At 37.4% G+C, this 24,314-nt stretch overlaps 2 protein-coding genes across 3 annotated transcripts; one reads left to right on the plus strand and one right to left on the minus strand.

The window, feature by feature from the left end:
• The first annotated feature begins 14,798 nt into the window (after window positions 1-14,798).
• Window positions 14,799-18,728, plus strand: LOC114521565. 2 transcript variants are annotated; one of them, XM_028542038.1, is made up of 10 exons: window positions 14,799-15,705; window positions 15,799-15,958; window positions 16,089-16,180; window positions 16,289-16,363; window positions 16,441-16,563; window positions 16,878-16,926; window positions 17,000-17,102; window positions 17,325-17,670; window positions 17,970-18,154; window positions 18,499-18,728. In XM_028542038.1, exons 1-8 carry the CDS (start codon window positions 14,872-14,874, stop codon window positions 17,548-17,550), a joined length of 1,662 nt encoding a protein of 553 aa, XP_028397839.1. In that variant the 5' UTR covers window positions 14,799-14,871; the 3' UTR covers window positions 17,551-17,670; window positions 17,970-18,154; window positions 18,499-18,728. The 2 variants fall into 2 exon arrangements, with proteins under 2 accessions (XP_028397839.1, XP_028397840.1); XM_028542039.1 differs by having other exon boundaries at window positions 17,330-17,670.
• A 219-nt stretch (window positions 18,729-18,947) lies between these two features.
• Window positions 18,948-23,567, minus strand: LOC114521566 (ZP domain-containing protein-like). The gene is made up of 6 exons (XM_028542040.1): window positions 23,510-23,567; window positions 23,027-23,185; window positions 20,549-20,962; window positions 19,750-20,338; window positions 19,398-19,631; window positions 18,948-19,039 (listed from the first exon to the last, which is right to left on the minus strand). Exons 2-5 carry the CDS (start codon window positions 23,082-23,084, stop codon window positions 19,406-19,408), a joined length of 1,287 nt encoding a protein of 428 aa, XP_028397841.1. The 5' UTR covers window positions 23,085-23,185; window positions 23,510-23,567; the 3' UTR covers window positions 18,948-19,039; window positions 19,398-19,405.
• Between the last annotated feature and the right edge of the window lie 747 nt (window positions 23,568-24,314).

The raw sequence follows: 24,314 nt of genomic DNA on the forward strand, positions 1-24,314 counted from the left end.
ATGGAGAAATCCAAAACTTTACTCTGCGACTGTCATCTTGAGTTATTCTCTCTCCTCCAACGATTGCGATATTTATCTTCTCTTTCTTCCCTTGGAGACCCAGGACTTTGGCGAATGAATTTCGGATGACCGTGATACCCGCGCCGCTGTCCATCAAGACGTTTCCTTCGCGTACGTTGCCATTGGAGGACTTGAAACAGACTCTGACAACTGGCATGATTCCATCTCTATCGAGGGCAGAAGTTGCCGAACCTAATATAGGATTCGTTTCTTTACTGGCGTGTAGTAAGCGGTGGTGGAAATGAGTGCAGTCGTCTACATCACACTTTGCTTTGGATCTACAATCCTTTGTCACGTGACCGCGGTTGAGGCCGGAGAAACAGAGTCGCTGCTTCTTGATGTGTTGGATTCTCTCATCGGTGGAGCAGCTCGAAAACGCAGGGCATTCTACCACTCGGTGGTCTTCTGAGCAAACGTAGCATTGGATTTTTTTCTTTTCTCTTTGTCCGGAAGCGATCCCACGCCTGTCACTTGAGGGAAGTGGACTTCGGATTTCTGGATATCTCCAAAGTGAGGGTCGAATCAATCAATCAATCAAAACTTTATTTAAGCACGGTAAAATCTACAGTATAAAAAGTGGGCTATAATTATATACATTCATTAGATATTTAGGGACAAAATTACTAAATACAACACAATACAATACAATTTAAAATACAGATATATAAACTGATTTACAAGATTGCCGTGCGAGAGTCTGTTTTATAGGGAAAAAATGTTGTCAATCTCCCTTTTAAATTGGTTAAGAGAGCATAATGCTCGTACATTTTGAGGTAACTCATTCCACAACACCGCGCCACTATAACTAAAACTTCGCTTAGCATAATTTGTTCGCGGTTTTGGTACAAATAAAGCATTTTCAGAGTTTCTCAAATTGTATCCTGTGCTGTGGAATTCAAATAAATTACGGAGATAATTCGGTGTTAAATCGTTAAGAATTTTGAACATTATTACAGCCTTGTGTTTTTTCCGGCGTGTCGAAAGATTGTCCCAACCTAGTTTAGTGAAAAGGTCGCTGGAACTTGCATCGTATCCAGATTTGGTAATTACCCTCGCTGCTCTATTTTGCAGTTTTTGCAATTTATCATTTAACGTGATATTTAAACCATCCCAAACTGAACTACAATAATCAAAATACGGTTGAATCAAAGCTCCGTAAATTTTGAGGGCAGTGCTTGTATCTATGAACTGGCGTATCCTTTTAAGAGCACCAATTGCCGACGCAACCTTTTTGGAAATGCCTTCAACGTGTCGCGCCCATACTAGGTGCTCATCAATTTGTAATCCTAATGATTTCGTATCTTTAACTCTCTTGATTATCTTCCCGTCAATTTCAATGTTTATTTGTTCATTATTGTGTATCATTAACCGTTGACGAGATCCAATTATCATAAATTCCGTTTTAGCGACATTTAGACTCAGTTTGTTAGCTATGAGCCATTGATTAAGATTTTTCAATTCAGAGTTAATTATTGATTCAAGCTCTGTTACAGATTTTGCCGCAATACTTATATTGGTATCATCAGCAAACATTCTCGGAGAGGCTCTTTCCAGACAATTAGGCAAATCGTTAATGTAAATTAAAAACAATAGTGGCCCCAAGTTGCTACCTTGAGGCACACCACAACTTATTTTAACAGCCTCAGATAATTCACCATTTACGCAACATCTTTGGCCACGGTTGCTTAGATATGATTCAAAGAGTTTGATGCCGCTTTGGTCAACACCATATATTCTTAACTTCCGTAAGAGAATGGTGTGATCAATGGTATCAAATGCTTTTTTGAGGTCGATAAAGACCACTCCATTGAGTAGGCCATTATCTATGTTGATTGACCATTTGTCCGTTGCTTCTAATAAGGCAGTTAATGTACTGTGCAATGATCGAAAACCGGATTGAATTTTGGATATCAAATTATTAGCATTTAAATACTCATATAGCTGATCAAAAATCAGTTTTTCAAAAATCTTAGCAACACATGAAATTACGGATATTGGTCGATAGTTGTCCATATCATCTTTTCTACCTTTCTTAAAAATCGGCGTAACTCTTGCTAACTTCCATTCCGTTGGGAATATGCCAGTAGTTATAATCTTATCAAATATTAGAGTTAATGATGGGGCAACGATTTCAGCTGCAAGTTTTAAAAGTTTGCAGGGTATTTTATCCAGACCTGATGCTTTCTTTTCGTTAATCGTTCTTAATTTACTACAAACTGTATTTATTGTGGGGGTGTCAATGAGAATGTGGTTTCAGTTGGCTCAATATAAACCTCCGGTTCCACAGCAGATGGTGGTATATCAGATGCTAAATTCTCACCTACTTTTGCAAAGTGAGAATTGGCTATGTCAGGCGCATTTATTGTTTCTTCGCCAATTGTAATATTAGATATGGTCTTATGACTAGAATTATTACGAGAGCTTAATTCATTAATAAGTTTCCAAGTTGACTTTGGATTGTTCTGGTTGGTCTCAAGGTTATCAGTAAAGTATTGACTTTTCACTTTTTTAATTTCATTATTCGTAGAGTTCCTTAATGATTTATATTGTTGCCAAATCAATGTGTCTCCAGTCATTTTTGCTTTCTTTTTCAAAAAATCTCTCTGGCGCATTTTTTGTTTTAATTGATTAGTTATCCAAGGGGATTTCTTTTTCCCAATTCTTTTTAATCTGAGTGGAGCATGTTTATCAATGCAATTAAGTAACATCCCTTTCCATCTTACCCACATTTCATTAGGTTCATTGCACAAATTTAATTCTAACCATTGCTGTTGTTTTAAATCTCCTATAAAGTTTCCTCTATGAAAATTTTTCATACTCCTTATTTCAACTAATCGCGCTTCCGCTTTCTTATAATGAACCTTATGTGTCATATAAACTAAAACATGATCACTTATGGAAAGATCAATTATACCTGAGTTTATGATCTTTGTTGGGGCATTTGTAACGCAAAGATCAATTAGCGTTGAGGAATATGGTGTAGTTCTAGTGGGTTCTTTAATTAGTTGTGTGAGGCCAAAAATTTCAAATATATCATTTAATTTATTAGCATTGGCTGATGTTGCTCCCGGCATAAGGTCCACATTTATGTCACCTAATAGAAAGTAGTCATGATTCGTCAAATCTACCTTCTGTATTATTTTCTCAAAATAATCAAAGTAATACGTTGGCAGATCTGGAGGTCGATACCAAGTGCTAATTAAAAGAGATTTAGACCGAGGCTTAGTTATTTCAACTGTTAAATATTCTAAATCGTCAGAGCTTAAATCATCGCAAATTTTGTAATTAAGGTTGCATCTTACATAGAAACAAACACCACCCCCATGTCTCCCATTTGTTCTCCTATCTTTCCTTACTATTTCATAGCCGGGTATATGGACTTCGTTATCTCCAATTAAAGAATCAAGCTTTGTTTCGTTAATTGAGATAACATCAATATCAGATTCTTTCATAAATATTCGAAATTCATCAATATGCGCAAAAAGGCTATTAATATTTAGTGAGGCCATAACTAGACCTTTGCCAAATGGTTTATAATTAATATTAGTACACTTACGATTTACACTCGGTAGCACCGATTCAGACTCCCGCACAGCAGATTGGTCGTCCACACTACCTATTATTGACGTGTTCGCCAGATCATTGTTATTTGTGGCATAAGTACTCTTTTCCGCGTTATATAACGATTTGTCTAACGATGAATTCTTTTCCTTGGCGTCTGTGGTATGATCATCCTCAGAAGCTCCCCAGATGATGAAGTTCCTTCGGAAAATCCTCAACAGTTGGATGTGAAAGTCGCCGAAGAAATTTGATAAAATGGACAGCCAGGAGCGCTGATCCCTTTGTATTAAGGTGTAACTTAGAGCCATTGAGGCAGGATTCGTCTATGTTCTTATTTGCGATGAATGTATATCCTTTTTTCTTGCATAGATTGTATAGTAATTTATTGGTTTCATGAATCTTTGTTGCTACGTCAATATCTCCTCTCGATATTAGGCCAGATATTGCGATTCTGGCATCTTTAAACTTGTTTTGTACTGTGGAGCTTAGATGCTTAATATTGTCGCAGCATTCTTTACTCGAGTTCTGTATTAAGTTATTCGTTCCAGCGTATGATAACATCTGTGGGAGAGGAATGCACATGAGCTTTTTGGAATTCATTTGCTATTTCCTCAGCTCTTTTCCCAGGGTATATTAACTTTCGAACTGAGCTTTTTGATATCTTGTGAGGATTAATATCCTTGATCATTGAATCTCCAATTAGTAGGATGTTTCGCTTGGATTTTGTGCCTTTATGAGTTGTGTTAGTGTTCTCATTCCGATGACCAGTTTCCAAGGTTTTGTCTAAAGATACTTTGCTCACAGAATCATTGGCATCGTCTTCTTGATCACTGATGCTGAGGACTTCGTACCGATTCTTTGACTCAAAAACGCTTTCAGATGTATCTTTACTAGAGCTCTTTACTTTGGTATAATCCCGTTTCTGTGTTTTGCTTCCATCATTGAGGTCTTCTTGTAGGGATCTTGCAGCTGCTCTTAAACTATCGTTCTCAGTTTCCAGTTCTTTAATTCTCTCCCTCTCCGCCGGTAGAACTTTTTCACGTTGGACCAGCTTCAGTGAGGTCATCAGACTCGATTTCTCTTCCTGGAGGTCCAGTACTTTAGCTCTAGCTTCGGACAGAGATTGGAACAAGTTCCTATTTTTCTCTTTTAGCTCGTTATTTTCCCGGTTAAGTTGCAGTTTTTCCTTCCTTAACTCGTTAACAACGTCCTCTAAGACCAGGATAGCATATGCTTTGTTCTCTTTAGTTTCTTTAATTGTTGAAATTTCATCAGCAAGAGCCTCTAGTTTTTGAGTAACACTCTGGGTATATTTCTCTAGCTTAGATTCAATTTCGTAAACTTCTTTTGGGTTTTTGTTGAAGTTTGTACTATTTAAATTACTTGTGTAGTTTTGATCATTTAGCTGTATCTTATCAGTGTTCAGGTTACAGTCTCGTGAGTTTGTATGCAAATTACTGTCTGTTGACTCCGAGATGAAATGCAAATTCCCGATCTTTGAGCTTTGATGTTTTGCAATGGCTTCGCCGCCTGTTTGTGATTCGAGTAATTCGCTATCGCTTTCCACAGTCTCTCTCGTTTCGGTCAAGGGTTCACCGTCCGCTATGTGTTCAGATGCTGCCTTATTAGTTAGATATATGTCTCTGACTAGGTCTTTGATTTTCAGAGAGGCTTCGCCTTCGAATGACAATACTAACGATTTCTTCGAGTATTTTATTGTTATTTCATCGCTGCTAAAGAGCTTAGTTGATCCACCAGGTGATGTCCAGTTGCCTCCTAAACCCAAGCGCAGCTCGGTAAAAGCTTTCAGATCTTCGAAGGAGCCATTCCATTTGATTTTTGATCCCTCGACTACGAGTTGATTGTTGATAGTCGGTTGAGTCGAAGATTCGCTTTGATTTATACTCGCCATGGTGTAGGCAAATTAAAACCGTAATATGTACTAAGCCAATTGTAGTTAGAAATTTTTTAACAGCAGCAATTACTTGGCGAATTCACAATATTTTCAGCGGAGCCCAAAGTACACGTCTACACACGACCACGAGGTTCAGAATATCCCTTCAATTTGCCGTATTTTGCCGAAGTTCAGCCTTCACGCGCTTTAGCAGAAATCGTCCGATATAAGAGAAGGGGCTTCTCCCCTTTCCCTAATATCCGTCGCTGCTGCTTTCCATATATCCATTTAAGGTGGTCAGGCAGCCGCTTAACGACGTCGCGCAGATTATAGATGGAGTTTGCGTCTGCGAGACGATTGATCTACTTTAATGTTGCGACACAATTCATGACATCAAACGACAACTCTTGTAGTCTGAAACACTCTCTCCACCATGTTGTAGTAAGGAAAGACAAGACCACTACAAAATCGCGCATTGTCTACAATGGATCAGCCACGACTGCTTCACGAACACGATCCTTGAACGATTCTCTTTTTACTGGTCCTAACTACATCCCACATCTTTTTGACATTCTCGTCAAGTTCGGATTGAATCCTGTCGTCTCGTAGCCGATATTGTGAAAGCCTTGTTAATGGTAGGAATCGACGAAGTCGACCGAGATATATTACGCTTTCTGTGGTTTGAAAACATTCACGACATGAAACGCAAGGTAGTGGAGTATCGATTTTGCCAATTGGTTTTTCGATTATCAAAAGAAGATCAGAATCCAGAGATAGTGATGTGAGATAGAGAGATAGAGATAGAGATGAAGAATTCGCTATACGTTGATGATTTGGTAGCGGGAGCTAAAAATAACGACACAACGTTCAACATCTACAAAGATTCCGAAAGATAATTATGTTAGAAGGAGGTTTCAATTTGCGTAAATGGAATTCCAATTCAAGACACTTATTGAAAGGATAACTACCGCCGAAGAGAAGCGCGCAGAGAAGAAAATAACAGAATCCCAACCAGTAATGGCAGGAGATCAATCTTATGCAAAGGCATCGATTGGTATGGATCCAAACGAAAGCAACCTCATCAAGGTGCTCGGTCCTATTGGAGTTTTAACCCCATTTACAGTTTCCATTTCCACCAACTTGAGAACTTAGTAATTTATTTAGGCGATTTTTCCGCATGCATTTCTTCTTACATACGCCCACAAATATCGCATGCTATAAAGTATAAACTTCATGTTATAAGTATGAATACGAATATGAATCCGTTCGTAACATCCCCCTCCCGAATGTAAAATATTCGAGGTAATCAATTTTAACAAAATTTATAGTTCCGTGATTTCTTAATGTCACGTCTTGTCCATGTTCTTATCTCGACTAGATTTGCTCTTATTCTTTACGCATAGTCCAATGGACACATTCTATTTATTGATCTCAAATACCCTGCCTTTGCCTTTACTCCGTACTTTCACCACCCGCACCAGGCCATCTTTTCCCGGTTGAATCTCTGTTATGCGTCCCAAAGGCCAGTCACATCGACGAGCCCCTGGTTCGATGAGTAGAACAATATCACCCACCTGTACGTTATGAGATGGGTTAAACCACTTTCTTCTATTATTGAGTGCAGGAAGCAACTCTCTTCTCCAACGTTGCCACACTTGACCAATGTGCTGTTGAATACGGTGCCACTTTTTACGAGGATTGTAATTATTTTCTTGTCTCGCTTCTTCTGCGAATTTTCCACCGACCTGTCCGTGCATGAAGTGATTGGGTGTTAACGGATATAAGTCGTTATAGTCCGAGCTAACATATGTAATAGGTCTAGAATTCAATAGCGATTCTGCACCACATATTTCTGTTAACAGTTCTTCGTCCGTTACTTCTGCGTTTCCGAGAACTCCTCTAATCGCCCGTTTTGCACACTTAATCATGATATCAAAGACACCTCCGAAGTGTGGGCTAGCGGGAGGATTGAACTGCCATTGGATTTTCCCGACTCCTGAGGTTTGGCGGACGATCTTTTCTTGGTCTATAGTTGTCTCACAAGCTCTTTTAACTCTTTGTTTCCTCCGACAAAGTTCGTTCCATCATCTGACAAAACGTAAAAAGGTATCCCTCTCCGTGACACAAATCGGGAAAAGGCGCTTAGGAATGAATTAGTGTCTACACTGTAAGCCATGCATTTCCAAATGAACTCCGCGGACCGCGAGTCACGAGACATGTAAACAAACAGAATCATGAACATGAATAATATTTTATTTCGTGGTTGTATATATTTTGTGTAAAGCCGAGAAAGAAATGATTGAGAGTGGTCTGATGCCCTGATTTTATATAGTAGACAGGCATCATCCGTCTGGACGAACTTCGGCAAGAAAAAGACAGTACGTCTTCCAATTCCTCAGTATGTAAACAGTACTAAACACTGTCAAACAGACGGATCTAGGGGACAGGGGCTAGCTGGCATGCAAAATCCAAATTCCAAAGCACGTATACAATAAAAAGAATTGATACCATGTAGCTACATATGGATGAAAAGCCTGGTTTCTGGAGTTATTACAAATTTAGGAAAATTTAAGATAGATTTAAATGATTAAAATATAATGTTATTCAAGGTCAACTGCTTTTGTACTCTCAAATTATAATCCTTTTTATATGACAGTTTCAGGCTTTTATAGAAACCAAATACTATCTGGTGTAGTCTATATATATTTTAATATCATAAATAGTAAATACTTCATACATTTTTTAAGCCACAAAGCATATACTTGTCTTATTTTTTCCACAATTTAGTTCATTTTTATTGTCATCTTCATGCATCCTTAAAGTAAAGACCTGATCTTACAGATTATTCAACATTATCAACTATTAAAACATATTAACTAAGCAACAAAGATAGAAAGTGACAAAGTTTTTGATAATTCTGTTCTAACAGATTACTGTTCAAATGTGACAAGGCCAAAAACGAAAGCAGATTCTCATGATGAGCAACTGTGGATCAATCAACACAAATCACCCTTGGCAAACGGAAAGATAAGTGCATTTAATCATATTTCATGATATGGTTTTCTTATGGTCAACTTAAGTAAGGTCCTCTGTTTCTGCTTGTTGATATCACTTTTCGATTTGCTAACCGCGTTAGCGTCCATTTTTTCGGCAGCGTTCATTTTTTCGGTAGCGTTCATTTATTCGGCAGCGTTCATTTTTTCGGTAGCGTTCAATTTTTCGGTAGCGTTCATTTTTTCGGTAGCGTTCATTTTTTCGGTAGCGTTCATTTTTCGGTAGCGTTCATTTTTTCGGTAGCGTTCATTTTTTCGGTAGCGTTCATTTCTCCAAACGTATAAGTCCCCTGTTAACGGCGGAAGGTATGCTGAAATATGCCACTAGTACTTTCTTGTTTGTTGATATGGCTTTTCGTTTCGCTAAATTGCGGCAGCGTTCATTTCTCCAAACGTATAGTCCCCTGTTAACGGCGGAAGGTATGCTGAAATATGCTACTAGTACTTTCTTGTTTGTTGATATGGCTTTTCGTTTCGCTAAATTGCGGCAGCGTTCATTTCTCCAAACGTATAAGTCCCCTGTTAACGGCGGAAGGTATGCTGAAATATGCTACTAGTACTTTCTTGTTTGTTGATATGGCTTTTCGTTTCGCTAAATTGCGGCAGCGTTCATTTCTCCAAACGTATAAGTCCCCTGTTAACGGCGGAAGGTATGCTGAAATATGCCACTAGTACTTTCTTGTTTGTTGATATGGCTTTTCGTTTCGCTAAATTGCGGCAGCGTTCATTTCTCCAAACGTATAAGTCCCCTGTTAACGGCGGAAGGTATGCTGAAATATGCTACTAGTACTTTCTTGTTTGTTGATATGGCTTTTCGTTTCGCTAAATTGCGGCAGCGTTCATTTCTCCAAACGTATAAGTCCCCTGTTAACGGCGGAAGGTATGCTGAAATATGCCACTAGTACTTTCTTGTTTGTTGATATGGCTTTTCGTTTCGCTAAATTGCGGCAGCGTTCATTTTTCCAAACGTATAAGTCCCTGTTAACGGCGGAAGGTATGCTGAAATATGCCACTAGTACTTTCTTGTTTGTTGATATGGCTTTTCGTTTCGCTAAATTGCGGCAGCGTTCATTTCTCCAAACGTATAAGTCCCCTGTTAACGGCGGAAGGTATGCTGAAATATGCCTACTAGTACTTTCTTGTTTGTTGATATGGCTTTTCGTTTCGCTAAATTGCGGCAGCGTTCATTTTTCCAAACGTATAAGTCCCTGTTAACGGCGGAAGGTATGCTGAAATATGCCACTAGTACTTTCTTGTTTGTTGATATGGCTTTTCGTTTCGCTAAATTGCGGCAGCGTTCATTTCCCAAACGTATAAGTCCCCTGTTAACGGCGGAAGGTATGCTGAAATATGCACTAGTACTTTCTTGTTTGTTGATATGGCTTTTCGTTTCGCTAAATTCGGCAGCGTTCATTTCCAAACGTATAAGTCCCTGTTAACGGCGGAAGGTATGCTGAAATATGCCACTAGTACTTTCTTGTTTGTTGATATGGCTTTTCGTTTCGCTAAATTGCGGCAGCGTTCATTTCTCCAAACGTATAAGTCCCCTGTTAACGGCGGAAGGTATGCTGAAATATGCACTAGTACTTTCTTGTTTGTTGATATGGCTTTTCGTTTCGCTAAATTGCGGCAGCGTTCATTTCTCCAAACGTATAAGTCCCTGTTAACGGCGGAAGGTATGCTGAAATATGCTACTAGTACTTTCTTGTTTGTTGATATGGCTTTTCGTTTCGCTAAATTGCGGCAGCGTTCATTTCTCCAAACGTATAAGTCCCTGTTAACGGCGGAAGGTATGCTGAAATATGCACTAGTACTTTCTTGTTTGTTGATATGGCTTTTCGTTTCGCTAAATTGCGGCAGCGTTCATTTCTCCAAACGTATAAGTCCCCTGTTAACGGCGGAAGGTATGCTGAAATATGCCACTAGTACTTTCTTGTTTGTTGATATGGCTTTTCGTTTCGCTAAATTGCGGCAGCGTTCATTTCTCCAAACGTATAAGTCCCCTGTTAACGGCGGAAGGTATGCTGAAATATGCCTAGTACTTTCTTGTTTGTTGATATGGCTTTTCGTTTCGCTAAATTGCGGCAGCGTTCATTTCTCCAAACGTATAAGTCCCCTGTTAACGGCGGAAGGTATGCTGAAATATGCTACTAGTACTTTCTTGTTTGTTGATATGGCTTTTCGTTTCGCTAAATTGCGGCAGCGTTCATTTCTCCAAACGTATAAAGTCCCCTGTTAACGGCGGAAGGTATGCTGAAATATGCACTAGTACTTTCTTGTTTGTTGATATGGCTTTTCGTTTCGCTAAATTGCGGCAGCGTTTCATTTTTCCAAACGTATAAGTCCCCTGTTAACGGCGGAAGGTATGCTGAAATATGCCACTAGTACTTTCTTGTTTGTTGATATGGCTTTTTCGTTTCGCTAAATTGCGGCAGCGTTCATTTCCCAAACGTATAAGTCCCTGTTAACGGCGGAAGGTATGCTGAAATATGCTACTAGTACTTTCTTGTTTGTTGATATGGCTTTTCGTTTCGCTAAATTGGGCAGCGTTCATTTCCAAACGTATAAGTCCCTGTTAACGGCGGAAGGTATGCTGAAATATGCCACTAGTACTTTCTTGTTTGTTGATATGGCTTTTCGTTTCGCTAAATTGCGGCAGCGTTCATTTCTCCAAACGTATAAGTCCCCTGTTAACGGCGGAAGGTACTGAAATATGCTACTAGTACTTTCTTGTTTGTTGATATGGCTTTCGTTTCGCTAAATTGCGGCAGCGTTCATTTCCAAACGTATAAGTCCCTGTTAACGGCGGAAGGTATGCTGAAATATGCCACTAGTACTTTCTTGTTTGTTGATATGGCTTTTCGTTTCGCTAAATTGCGGCAGCGTTCATTTCCAAACGTATAAGCCCCTGTTAACGGCGGAAGGTATGCTGAAATATGCCACTAGTACTTTCTTGTTTGTTGATATGGCTTTTCGTTTCGCTAAATTGCGGCAGCGTTCATTTCTCCAAACGTATAAGTCCCCTGTTAACGGCGGAAGGTATGCTGAAATATGCTACTAGTACTTTCTTGTTTGTTGATATGGCTTTTCGTTTCGCTAAATTGCGGCAGCGTTCATTTCTCCAAACGTATAAGTCCCCTGTTAACGGCGGAAGGTATGCTGAAATATGCCACTAGTACTTTCTTGTTTGTTGATATGGCTTTTCGTTTCGCTAAATTGCGGCAGCGTTCATTTCTCCAAACGTAAAGTCCCCTGTTAACGGCGGAAGGTATGCTGAAAATGCCACTAGTACTTTCTTGTTTGTTGATATGGCTTTTCGTTTCGCTAAATTGCGGCAGCGTTCATTTTCTCCAAACGTATAAGTCCCCTGTTAACGGCGGAAGGTATGCGAAATATGCCACTAGTACTTTCTTTTGTTGATATGGCTTTCGTTTCGCTAAATTGCGGCAGCGTTCATTTCTCCAAACGTATCAGTCCGCTGTTAACGGCGGAAGGTATGCTGAAATATGCCTAGTACTTTCTTGTTTGTTGAATGGCTTTCGTACGTTTTCGGTAATTACTGTTATGTTTTAACAGGTTATAACGAAAACAGCAAGAAATCTTATGATGAGCGATTGTGGATCATGGCATCACAAAGAAGAGCTGTACAGATTGAAAACTTAAAGTTGCCCATCTCTACGTTAGATCAATAAAAATAGAAATCCCCTATACAGGTTCGAGAGCTCTGATATAATATGCAAGATAGTAATACCTATTTGGTTTGACTTTTCGTTTTGCTAACTGCAACAGCGTGCATTTTTTCGGCAGCGTTCATTTCTCTAACGTTTTTTGGTAGCGTCCATTTTTCAATTAAGATTTTCGCTGCGGTTCTGTTAATTGGGTAAAGATATAGAAAGAAGATTGTAGTCATAATGCATTATTTGCAACAGTACCGTGGTACGTTTTCGCTAATTACTGTTATGTTTTTACAGGTTATAACGAAAACAGTAAGAAATCTTATGATGAGCGATTGTTGATCATGGCATCACAAACAGTGATATCAATAAAAATAGAAATCACCTTATACAGGTTCGAGAGCTCTGACATGACATGCAAGATAGTAATACCTATTTGATTTAGAAAGTGTGTACCGAATCATTCGTTCGACACATTGAACATATTTGTGTACCTCAACACTCACACCTTTACAAATCTCTCTAAGATCTGAACAGTAATCTTTTTACTATCTTGTTAAACCCGAATTATTAACGGAAAATGAAACTAAAATTTACGTCTTTCTATAAATAGCCGTGCTGTCGGTACATCCTCCCCTAAAAATTACAACATTTGATTTTTACAAAACCTTGAAGGTCTGCGAACAAGCTTGCCTTTCATCCACTTTCCGCGATTTGTCTCTTCTCCAACGATTAGAACAATAATTATTAATCCATGTATATATTCCTTCTGTAATCGAGACCATACATGTTCTCTAGCCTTTATTAGTCGTCGTTGAAACTTTGTCAGTTCTTCATCTTCCCCACATGGCCGAGTTTGCGGTCAGCGTTTCCTCATCACCTCCATTACTCTCTACATACGTTAGTTGTCTAATGTTTAAATGTCTTTGGATATCCATTACGACCGCTTCTAGGTGTACAAACGAAAGATGCGACTTTTCTTAGGTTTTGTTCAGCGTCTTCTTTATCTGTAATTATTCTTTCATACATGCCGCCCCACCACGGTGATTTGGCCAAGTTGAACTTCAAGCGAATTTCTTGGGTGGCCAAATGATTCTGTAATTGTTCGCTTTTCCGGATCTTTCGAATCCAATTAGCGGTTATCTTGAACACTGCAGCATTATCTGATATTATCAGTCGGGGTCTTGTTTTCCGCGTAATGAATGAATTCAACTTTCCTCAACTGATTGGGATTGGTCAATTCTAAGTGGACTGCTCTGTTGACTGCACAAGTGGATATTATGATGTACACCTTCGACTCTGTTTTGTCCTTCTTTCGGTAAGCCAATGGACCAGCAAAGTCCACACCTGTCTGCAGGAACGGCCGGATAGCTTGAATTTCTGAACCTCTGTTTTGAAGGTCTTGAACCGGGGAACATGAGAACCGAGGAGCATGCAGGGGGATGGAGGAACTGGGGAGCGTGAGAACTAGGGAATAGAGGAACAGGGAATGGAGGAACTGGGGAAATGGTGGAACTGGGGAGCAGGAGAAATGGGGAATCGGCAGAATCCGTTTCCAGGGGGACGGAGGAACAAGAGAATGAGGGAGGGAACCAGCGATGGGGAGCAGGGGAAAGGGGAATTCCCATGCATTTCTTTTGCTCCCCATGTGTAATATGTAATTAAGGAAAACTACCATTTGGAGAATTCATTTCTGGAGTAGCATGCCATTGGCCCATTGCCAGTCAAGTAGGGCATTTTAGATATTTATTGTAGTACAGGAAGTACCTATGTATTCCAATAAATGTCATGAAAAGGTAATATACATACATAGTATTCAGTATTGCAATGTTTGTATGCCAATTTGAGGTTCATACAGCAGATATCTAGATTTCTTATCAAGTATTTAATAATTATTAAGTGCAAACATTGCTTAATTAATTACCAAGAACATTTATTAATCATAAAATGCACATTGTTGTTTCACTGTAACCACAAATGTTTCTTTCAACAAAACATATTCATCATAATTATGTTTTCCAAAAAGTTTGTTGTCTAAAATCAGTGGAGTAAACCAATCTGAATATACTAGTAATTTTTAAAAAGCTAGGGTTAAATAGTATATAGGGAAAATACTTTCTGATATAATGTTTTCATATAACTAGCTATGGGCCTGAGACTTCCTACCAAGGAATGAGACTCATTAATAATGCTAAGACTTTATAAAATTTTAAGCTTGCCAGGTTGGCATTAAAAACAATAAATATATTTGTAATTAGCATCCTAGATGCAGAGAGCCATGATACTGTATACATGCCTATGATGTGGATAATATATACTAGCAGTTGTTTCTTTTAGGCTCAAGACTGTTATTATTAGTTTAGCTGCTCAATGAGTCCATAGTTCCCTGGTTTCCCATTCCCTGGTTCCCCCATTCCCTGTTTCCCCCATTCCCTGTTTCCCCCATTCCCTGTTTCCCCGCTGACTTTCCCCCTTCACGCATCCTCCCATATCCCCATTCCTCTGTTCCCCCATTCCCGCATTTCCGCATTCCCTATTTTAAAGATACCCATTTTATTTTTGTCAAAAATTTGTCCATCTATTTTTTATCATATAATTTTCATATAATAATCTATAATAATCCAGACTCATGTGGAGAGAAATTGTAACGTATAATTCATCAATACTGGTTTTGAACGTTATAGTTGACGAAAATGCAATTGCTCATTTGACTCATTTTACATATGAACAGAAGTCAAATTGTTTTGTACTTGGTGGACGAAAAAAACAAACTATTCAACCATTACAAACCAACAATGGAAGAAACAAAATCTCTTGCCTTGGATTTCAAGTTATTTTGGATCAGTATTATGGTATATTCTTACCATATTTCGTTGCACAAGATAACAAATCCTGTTATTTATTCTGCCTTGATTCGAACTATGAATGGTTGATGAGATATAAATTCTTACTACCTGACAACAATATGCAACTTTGTGATACAAGTTACTCGATTGAAAACGGACCAACTCTGATCTGGGCAGTGAGAAATGAAATATTCATTTATAGAGCAGAATATTTGGAGAAGCCTGTGGATGATATTTTAAGAGTAGAAATTGATTTAAATTGTGAACTGGCATCCAATGTTGTTTGTGATATATTATGGTGGGACAGTAGTTCTGAGAAAGGCATGGTTGTTGTCAAAGATTGTACAGGAAATGTTATAAACCCATACCTTATTTCATTTGATAACAAGAAGAGAAAAGCAAATGTTACATTTACCAGACAAATCATACCATTAATATATCTAAAAATTACAACATGCACTTTGGCTATTCCTGAATATTTATCAAATGAGGATAAATATTCTTATAGGACATTCATTTCTACTACCCATTGCCAACTTCTGGAATTTTCCAATGGAAAATATGTTAAACATATAAATATTCCATTGACATCATGTCAAAATATTTATATGCTTGAGGTAAATATTTTTTTATATTAAAATTGTGTCAAAACCAACTGAACTTTTTAAAGAAAGAGCAAAGTATATCATATATTTTATTTATATATATAGAGTACTGACTGTGAGCCCATTCTTCTCTGTTGTCAAGAAGACCAGATTTGTGTGGTTAACTGGATCAATTCCAAGATATTCAAAACATACCAAGTGTTCTCAAATGTATTAATTGATGATTTTATTGGATTAGGAACCTCTCAAGCTCTTCTATTTAATGGTAAGAGCATCAATTATCATAAGCATTACAATGAATGAAGAGAGATGGGTCAGGATTGCTAAATTAAGGTCCAACAAATAGTAGGAGAACTGAGACGTAATTTGCACTATTTTGGGAACATTCATTATAGGATTAAAGTATGAAAGTTATGAAACATTTGATAACTTCATACTAACAGACTTTTCTATGATTGATATTAAAAGGCCAAAAGAACTAAATAAGGTTAGTTAATTTTAATTTAAATTGAAGAAGTAAGAATATACTCAGGTCATTCATCTATAGATGTTATATACATATAAATATACAATTAACAATTTTTTGCCATGATAGAAGGAAGATATGTCATCAACATTAGACGAAAGCAGCATTGATAATGTAGTCTGTGCCTTAATAAAAAAAGTACAGGTATTCTATTTTTTGCAAACTGATAAATGAAACATTGGACATTTTAACAACAGTGCTTATGATCTTCTTTCCCACAGGTAACAGAGGCATCTGTTATTCAATGCAAAATGGAGAGATCAGAAAAATACTCGTTTCTCAAAAAACATTGTGAAAGTTTAAATAATATGCTAATAAATGACAGGGCATCACCGGTGTTGCAGGTTTGTTGAGACATAAATTTATTCTATCATATTGTGCTATGTGTAAATTGAGAAAATTGGCCTAAATCCAAGCTCTTTAATACATGTCATGCTAACATTAATTCCATGGAATAATTGTACTGTATTTGTATCTCAGTGCAAATTAGATAGAGCATTAAGAATGTCTCTACCCATTGACTGTGAATATTATCTTTAATACAAGCAACCAATCCATGTGCAGGACATTGTGTAGGCTAGGATGAAAGCCACTTAAAACTCTTGGGTCTTATAGTCTATTCCAACTCATTGAAATGATAATATCTTGGAAAATTTAGATTTTTGGATTGACAGAACTTGTGGTTGGTCAGACCACAGCTTGTGAAGGTAAAGACTCATCAATTGAGATTTTTTAGATCTTAAATTCTAGGGGATTTTAAATTTGTTGCTTTTTTTCAAGATGTAGATGTTCAATATTCTGAGATAGTTGTGAGGTCAAAGTGGCAGGAGATTACAAATTCTAACTGGATTATTGGAGTTGAAGTTGAAAACATTGGACCAAGGTCTGGCAATTAATTGATGCAATTATTCACTTAATTCTACATCATGTTCTCTAAATAAATGCACTAATATGTCTACCTATGGTAGTGGGGTTTGAATAGTTTCAGTTCTTATTTGTTAAAGCAGATGTTGCTGGTTATTCTTGATGAAAGGATGTTGCTGGGTTATTCATAAATTTTTTAAATAAATTTTAAAATGGCAACAAAATCACTTTGTCTTCTCAGAGCAGTCTCCGAAATATCATTATGTGCTGTGAACAAAACAAAAGGTATTCTTACGTCTTCCTCCAAGATACTTCGTTCCGAAGTCAACGAAGTGCAAAGAAGAACGATGGAGAAGGAAATGTTACCCCCGGGTCAGAGAGCAACTGCTGTAACAGTCACTTCTGCACCGAGTTTTTCATTTCAGGAAGCATTGTACTGTCAGCTTAATCTTAACTTGGAAACATGATGAAAATGAATATCTATCTCAGTTTTGTGGCAACATGACTCTCAGAATAGATGATGTAATAAATAGTTCGAACGGAAAGTGTTCTTGCAGCATCTTGCATTGTATCCCTTAAAAACTCAGGTATATGTTTTTCACAATTTACGTTTTTGACAAATATTTGTATTTCTCGCACCTATGAAGCAAGCACATTACGGGCAACAGCAATTAGTTTGTGGCATTTATCGCCAGTTATTTATATACAAATGACTCCGTACAAATGACCCTGCTTGTACCATTTATAATCAGAAGAGGAAACTTTAGTCACCAAGCTTTTAAAACCAAAATGAATTTTCTGGTTTCCATTTATAGATTTTAATGATTCTCTAATCCATACGTGAAAACCCTGGGAACGAGGTTGTGACGTTTTGTCTTTCTTCCAGGTGGTTCTCTCAGTGGAATATTGTGACATCAATAGCGTTGTAGAAAGTCTGAAATCAAACACGGATACGTGTGAACATTTACCATCTGAACCAAAATACCATTTAAGATGCCCTTTAGCCACAACGTGTGTTGCTTGGACCTGTAGTAAGAACTTCGAGGCTCTAATGTTGGATGTCTTTACAAGGTACAGTAAACACAGTTTTAGGCTTTGCTAAAAGTTTTAGCAAAAAGATTTGTATGTATAATCTTCACATTTGTAGAGTATATGATTCTGATTGCAAATGTTATGTTGTATTCATGTACAGCGTTAGTATGTTTGTATGTCTACCACATTTGTATTGTGCGTGTGCAGTATATTGTCCTGTCTTGTTCTGCATATACGCACAATATTTGTATTGTAATGCGTAACCGTTCCATTGGATCAAATTAAACGAAATCCCTGCATTTCTCTCTCGCGAGAAAGCCAATTATGGCAACTATAGATAGCAGTTATAGATAAATTTTCTAATATTCTTATGATCTATTTAGGGACTATAATCAATTGATCTTGTGTCTTCGCCTTTTTCATAAGCAACTTCCAGGAAATATAACATGGAAACCATTAGGGAACCAACTAGCACTCAATATTGCCTTGACATGCATCAGGAATGAAATTAGTTTCTCCATTAATGAACTAAAAACTCTTCTGCAAGCCAAAACAGCTGTTGGACAAGGCAATCACCTCCCTACTGAAGAGTCTAACGAAATATCTGCGAAAAAAAGAAAGATTACTCCAAACTGTAAAACAATCGATTTGAAAATCCATCGGAAAATATTTTCCTATTATTGCGATACAAATAATGCATTTTTGACACTTCTATTTCTCCAGAATACACCTAAATAGGTTATACTACATCGGGTCTAGTAAATTAAAACCAATACTTCTCTACTTCTCTAAGTTACGTGTATATCTATGTGTTTTAAAAATATGAAGATAGTTAAGAATTATATGTGGTCATGTCCAAGTATCAGTGTCCATTATTCAGTTTTAATTCATTTGATGATTTGTCCAAATATAGCGCACTTCAATCTAAAATATAATAAAAATAAATATACCTGCAGTTAGATTATTAATGAATTTTAAAACGAAAGAGATTTGCAATGCAGTAATTCACAAGTAATTGCCATTAGCATAACTTTTAGTACGCAAATTTTAAAATAGGAGCAACCCACAAGGGTTTTTCCACAACGAGTCGCGACTTGTCATATAAAGCCTATGTTCTCCAAATTCCTTCGCCGTAGGATCTCACATTGGTCTTGTAAACTCGTTCTTCTGAATTTTGACAGTTGTAGTGCACGATCATCCTCGCGATAATAACATGGTGATGGTATAAATGAAATCATTCTCATGCATGATCACACACTTAGTTTGTAAATTTTAAACTCACCGTTTTCGCTAAAAGAAGTATCTGATCCGTTGGTCATCAGAAAACATGCGCTTTCCATTTTGTGACGATCGACATCCCAGATGACAGGACTTGTTGTGTATCTCACACACACTGACTCTGCAGTGAACATGTGTTCTGTAATGATGCAATCCACGGAAACGGAAAACCAAGAAACTGAATCTTTTTTGGTGTTGCAACGATTTATGAAATGACACAGTCTTGTCTTTTTTGCAGCTATACAAAAAAGAGACATTTAATAATTAATTCGTTCTTGTACTTTGATATATAATCAGAGAAGCAAAAGTATAGCTGCTATACGACTTGCCGGCCTATTGAATTCAACTTGACCTACCCCCGTTCAATCAAAAGATACTTGTATTCAGCCAAAGAACTTTTTGAGGTCACGTAACATTCATTCAACTTAATTCCAAAAGATGAATTTCGAGAGCTTGAACTTGTTGCATTCAATCCAATTTCAACATACAAACGCTCGTTCAATGATGGATCACCAATCAAAGGTTTACTAAATGACTGATCTTCATAAAGGCCCATTATCAAGGAAATGTTATGATTATCATTGCTGCTGCCGTTGTTTGGTGTGATAGTAAAATCAGCAAGACCAAATGATGAGGATGAGACAAGATAACTTTGAGGATAATTACATTTAAAAGGAAACTGGATTTCTCTGAATCGTGAAATGGTGTTGTTAAATGCTGACAGGCTCTCGACAATTTTGTTGTGAAATGAAACAGTTTTTCCGCCATTCTCTGTCGTCATAGTTGTGCCACATGCAGTCAGTGAAGTAGTGAAAACGTAAGAATATTTCGTCTCTTGAGGTTTGCACGAACTGTCGAGAAGTTGCAGTTGTGAAGCTGATGTAACATTGAAATGTGATTTTAGAATTAATATCTTCATTTCATTTTCACCGCAGCTCAGTTTATCTGTAAATAGATTAGCAGAAGATTGTGGTCGTAAGTGATTGAAATTTTTTACCTCGCGGGACTTTAACATAGACAAGCGCACGAAAATCTTTCATGCGCGCCTTTTTGCATCATCCCACTATTTTCATGCTGATCAATGCAACCCTTGTGGTAACAGACAAATTAAATTTTGTGGCATTAGTATTTATCAAATGTAGTGTGTTAACTTACATCTGGGCAAATTTTTCTGACAAATATAATTGAAGTGATAAGAACATGAGATATCATGCCATTTTCCATCTTCTTCGTCGTAAAAGACAACACAGGGTTCACCCCCACCCCTGCCTGGTTCGCCGGAGCCCCAGTTTGTATAAGAAGGTATTTTTCCATCAAGGGTGTAAAAATGATTTTCCCGTTGTTCTTTCAAGCCGATCCAAGGGCGTCTCAGTTTCTTCTCTTTCGCAACCTGCCATATTGCTTTCTGTTCTTCGTTGTTGATTGGAAGCACCAGATCCCCGCCCATATTACGACATGAAGATTTTGCATTAGACATTGTTGTCTTTGTTTTACTGAAGTAGTAACATGATGAAATTAGGTGAATCCAACCATTCATAGGGCACAAATTTGCCTCGTCAGTTTGACGACCTAAATATTGATGTAAATAAACATTCTATAGTTTGACAGTTTTAATCTAGGTTATTGCGGTGGATAGCGCTGGTACAACCGGCCGCAGGTCTACGCCATGCAGGAACTTTATGTCTAAAAACTTTACAGACTTGCAAATTAAAAATTATGAAATAGAAAATATTTTAATCTAATTCCCGAAGCCTCGAAGGAATTTTTACGAGATTAGTACCAGCCAATCAAACGAAGCTCTTCTCAGCCAGCCAATCTCAGCACGTTTATGGCAATGATGTGGTATGCAAATGTAGTGGTTGAATTTGTCTGGCGACTGGCGAGCTCGAGGTTGACGGCATACACAGGGTGTCTCAAAAAAAAACGCAACCACTTAAATATGCAAGAATATTAATATTGTTCAGGTTTGCACCATAGTTAAGCTAAAATGACTTTTAGCATTTTAAATGGAGGATTAAGTCTTTAAGAGCCATTTTCAATTCCCAGAGGTGCTTATCTATTGCGCTTTAGAGCTGAGACACTGTACAGGGTGTATCAAAAAAAACGCAACCACTTAATATTCTAAAATTCATATTGTTCATAAGCTCAATAGATTTTATGCCCCTGGGATTTTAAAATAGCTTCTAATCGTACAGTTCAACTGCTAATGGTCAAATCAGCTAAACTAATAATGGTGCAGCTAACAACCGAACAGCGAGTTTTTATTGTCGTGCATGATAACTTGAATGCTAAATGTCGACCTTGTAAAATAAATTGTAAATAAAATTTTACTCGTTAAATACTTTCAATTCAGCTCGTTGGTTTACGCACCCGACTTTGTTTACCGACGATTGTGCTGCTAGAATATGATTACAAGCTTTCTCGCATTCCAGGGGCCAAACGTCTTTTGTGTTGTAGAACAAAGAGGATATTCATGAATATTAAGTGGTTGCGTTTTTTTTTATACACCCTGTATTTTATACATTTAGAACGTCTCGCCTAAATCAATAGGCCTTTTTGAAAAAGCATCACTTAAAAGCCTTTTTAAAAGCGAAGGATGGCTGGTGCAGCATCAAATAGCAGGTTAGAGTAATATATATATATATATATATATATATGTATGGTTAATATATCGCTCTTGTCACTTTGTCCCTCAGGCTAACCATAACGGACCGTTCGACCTAAACTAAAATAATTAATTGGTATTTCTGACATACTGTCTGTCAAATATCATTATCACGCCGCATCTAAGAAGAATTAAATACATTCATTGCATGTATTTCACACCATGCATTAGTCCGAAGTGTGCAACATTTCAAATACTTTCAGACAGGAAAATATTCTTTTGAAATTTCTTTTCACTTTTGTCTGGTCTTGACTTTAAGTCATAATCTGGGTCGCAGGAACCACGCGGAGGCAACGGGGGAAGTCGCTCCAAATGCCCTTCGCTTACAGGGGCGAGCTGGGGCAATCTTTCCTCTTCGTGTTGTTGCTAATGTAAAATGAATGTGCCTTTTCTAAAACTCTGTCCCCGCTGCCTGAAAGTGCTCCTGCCGCCTCTGAGTTGACTGGTTTTCACTTGCGACGTCACGAAGAAGAATATAATTAGCATAATTTTATGCAAAGGTGGGTGAACATGCAGCTAGCATCTACGACATGAATTCAAGCATAAGACAGAGTGAATTTCTTGCTTTGTTTTTACATATATATTTCAATCTGAGTTACCTTTGATTGTAATAGCGAGCAGCTATGCCAAAAGCAAAGTGAAAACTAGGCTTGACTAAAACTAGGCTATAACCATGCAGAATTTAGTTTTAATCGTTTTAAAAATTTATATCTACATCGACTATATCCAGGCGTAACTTATTATTACTGATAATTATTAAGGAATAAAGAAAAACTGTATTGGCAAATACTACAAATAGTAAATGACGAATGGTAAAAATCATGATGCTCGCTACAGGAAACATGTTACTTTTCAGTACTATAGTTTCGATGGATTTGCACGAAACCGAACTGTCTTGCCGGTTATAAGATTCAAGCAAACTGCAAAAGCTGAAAGTGAAAAGGTCGACTGAGATAATGATATTTTACCTTTGCCTTTCGCAATACAGGCAAACGTGATCAGAAGAGAAACCACGATAATTTTCATTATGTTTGTCTGGGACACAGCTTCGTTTATCGTATATCACTGACGATTCCAAAGTGACCCAAATTAACGTGTACACTATAGATGCCGGAGTAAGATAAGTGCTGAAACGAATTAATGTTTTGAATATTTAATAAAAAGAACACATCCTTTACGGAAGTTGGCATATAGAAGATTCAATATACTCTATGATTTACTGGTAAATGCATTCTAAGCTCTGTAAATAAAAAAGAACAGTTTTATCAAATCGTTTTTCTAGCACACGTTGCCACGTTGAATTAGTTCAATTGGTTTAAACACTTTCGCATTAATTAACCACGTCCTGTTGATTGTACACATGCATGGGTCTGTCATGGGAATTATCAAATTCCAGCCATATAAGTTCGCAACTAATTTAAATTTCAAAGGTGTCAGGTTTTTTTACTCACCCTGTATAGGAACACAGGAAAAATGTTTTCTATTCTTTTATAATATAACTCGATAAAAAGATGAGATAGTATGCTGGATGTGCATGACTTGAAAAGATGATGGTTTTGCTGTACTGCATGGCAAATCTCTGGCTACGATACTAAGTACTAGTTTAATTTATGTTAATTCAAATATTTGAGGACTATTAAATCTCTGTGGATAAGACTACTGTAAAGGATCGAGTAACCGGGTAACCGGGCTCATGTAAACAGCCTCTTAGCTTGGTATGTTATTTTGAAGTTTATATAATGCTTTATAAAAATATGACGGCTAACAAGAGCAAGTGGCACAAGCATCGAGAAATAACTAAATACGATTTATTATATCTACATACACGTGATTACATTCAATTCAATTAATTTCTCTTACATTCAATTCAAATAGAGTTAATTTTAATTAAATTTCAATATTCAATTTTAAAATGTATACACCTTAAATTAAACTTGCACATTTCTGTATTCAGGCCTGGTGTATTTCAGGAATCAACATTCGCTCAGTTGTAGTAAGTGCACGATCATTTTAGGACAATCTGTCCTGTACCGCTTTCAAGCAATGGATAATGTGCTCTAATGGTTTGAAATTTTCATACTGTGCTCGGGTTATAGCTTTAGTTCTTCATGCAATCAGTTTTTATCAACCGGGAGCAACTTCAGCGTTTTGCCTTCAACGCAAGTTTAGAGAAATGTCTTGGTTTGTAGCAAATGTTAATGCTGAAATTCACAAGCACGGGTGCACATTATGTTTCCATTTTGACAATGCACCTTT

The sequence above is a fragment of the Dendronephthya gigantea genome, unplaced genomic scaffold (assembly GCF_004324835.1).
Source record: "Dendronephthya gigantea isolate DGI-Jeju-01 unplaced genomic scaffold, DenGig_1.0 000020F, whole genome shotgun sequence".
NCBI lineage: Eukaryota > Metazoa > Cnidaria > Anthozoa > Malacalcyonacea > Nephtheidae > Dendronephthya > Dendronephthya gigantea.

What these genes read in the sequence shown, in the direction of transcription:
- LOC114521565 (XM_028542038.1), top strand. Translation starts at nt 14,872, where the DNA reads ATGTGGAGAGAAATTGTAACGTATAATTCATCAATACTGGTTTTGAAC. An exon ending in TCAAGCTCTTCTATTTAATG is followed by an intron (nt 15,959 to 16,088) that starts GTAAGAGCATCA and finishes CATTCATTATAG; the next exon opens with GATTAAAGTATGAAAGTTAT. An exon ending in GTTGAAAACATTGGACCAAG is followed by an intron (nt 17,103 to 17,324) that starts GTCTGGCAATTA and finishes TTGTCTTCTCAG; the next exon opens with AGCAGTCTCCGAAATATCAT.
- LOC114521566 (XM_028542040.1), bottom strand. Translation starts at nt 23,084, where the DNA reads ATGAAAATTATCGTGGTTTCTCTTCTGATCACGTTTGCCTGTATTGCG. An exon ending in TCAGAAAAATTTGCCCAGAT is followed by an intron (nt 20,339 to 20,548) that starts GTAAGTTAACAC and finishes ATCTATTTACAG; the next exon opens with ATAAACTGAGCTGCGGTGAA. An exon ending in TATCTTTTGATTGAACGGGG is followed by an intron (nt 19,632 to 19,749) that starts GTAGGTCAAGTT and finishes TTTTTTGTATAG; the next exon opens with CTGCAAAAAAGACAAGACTG.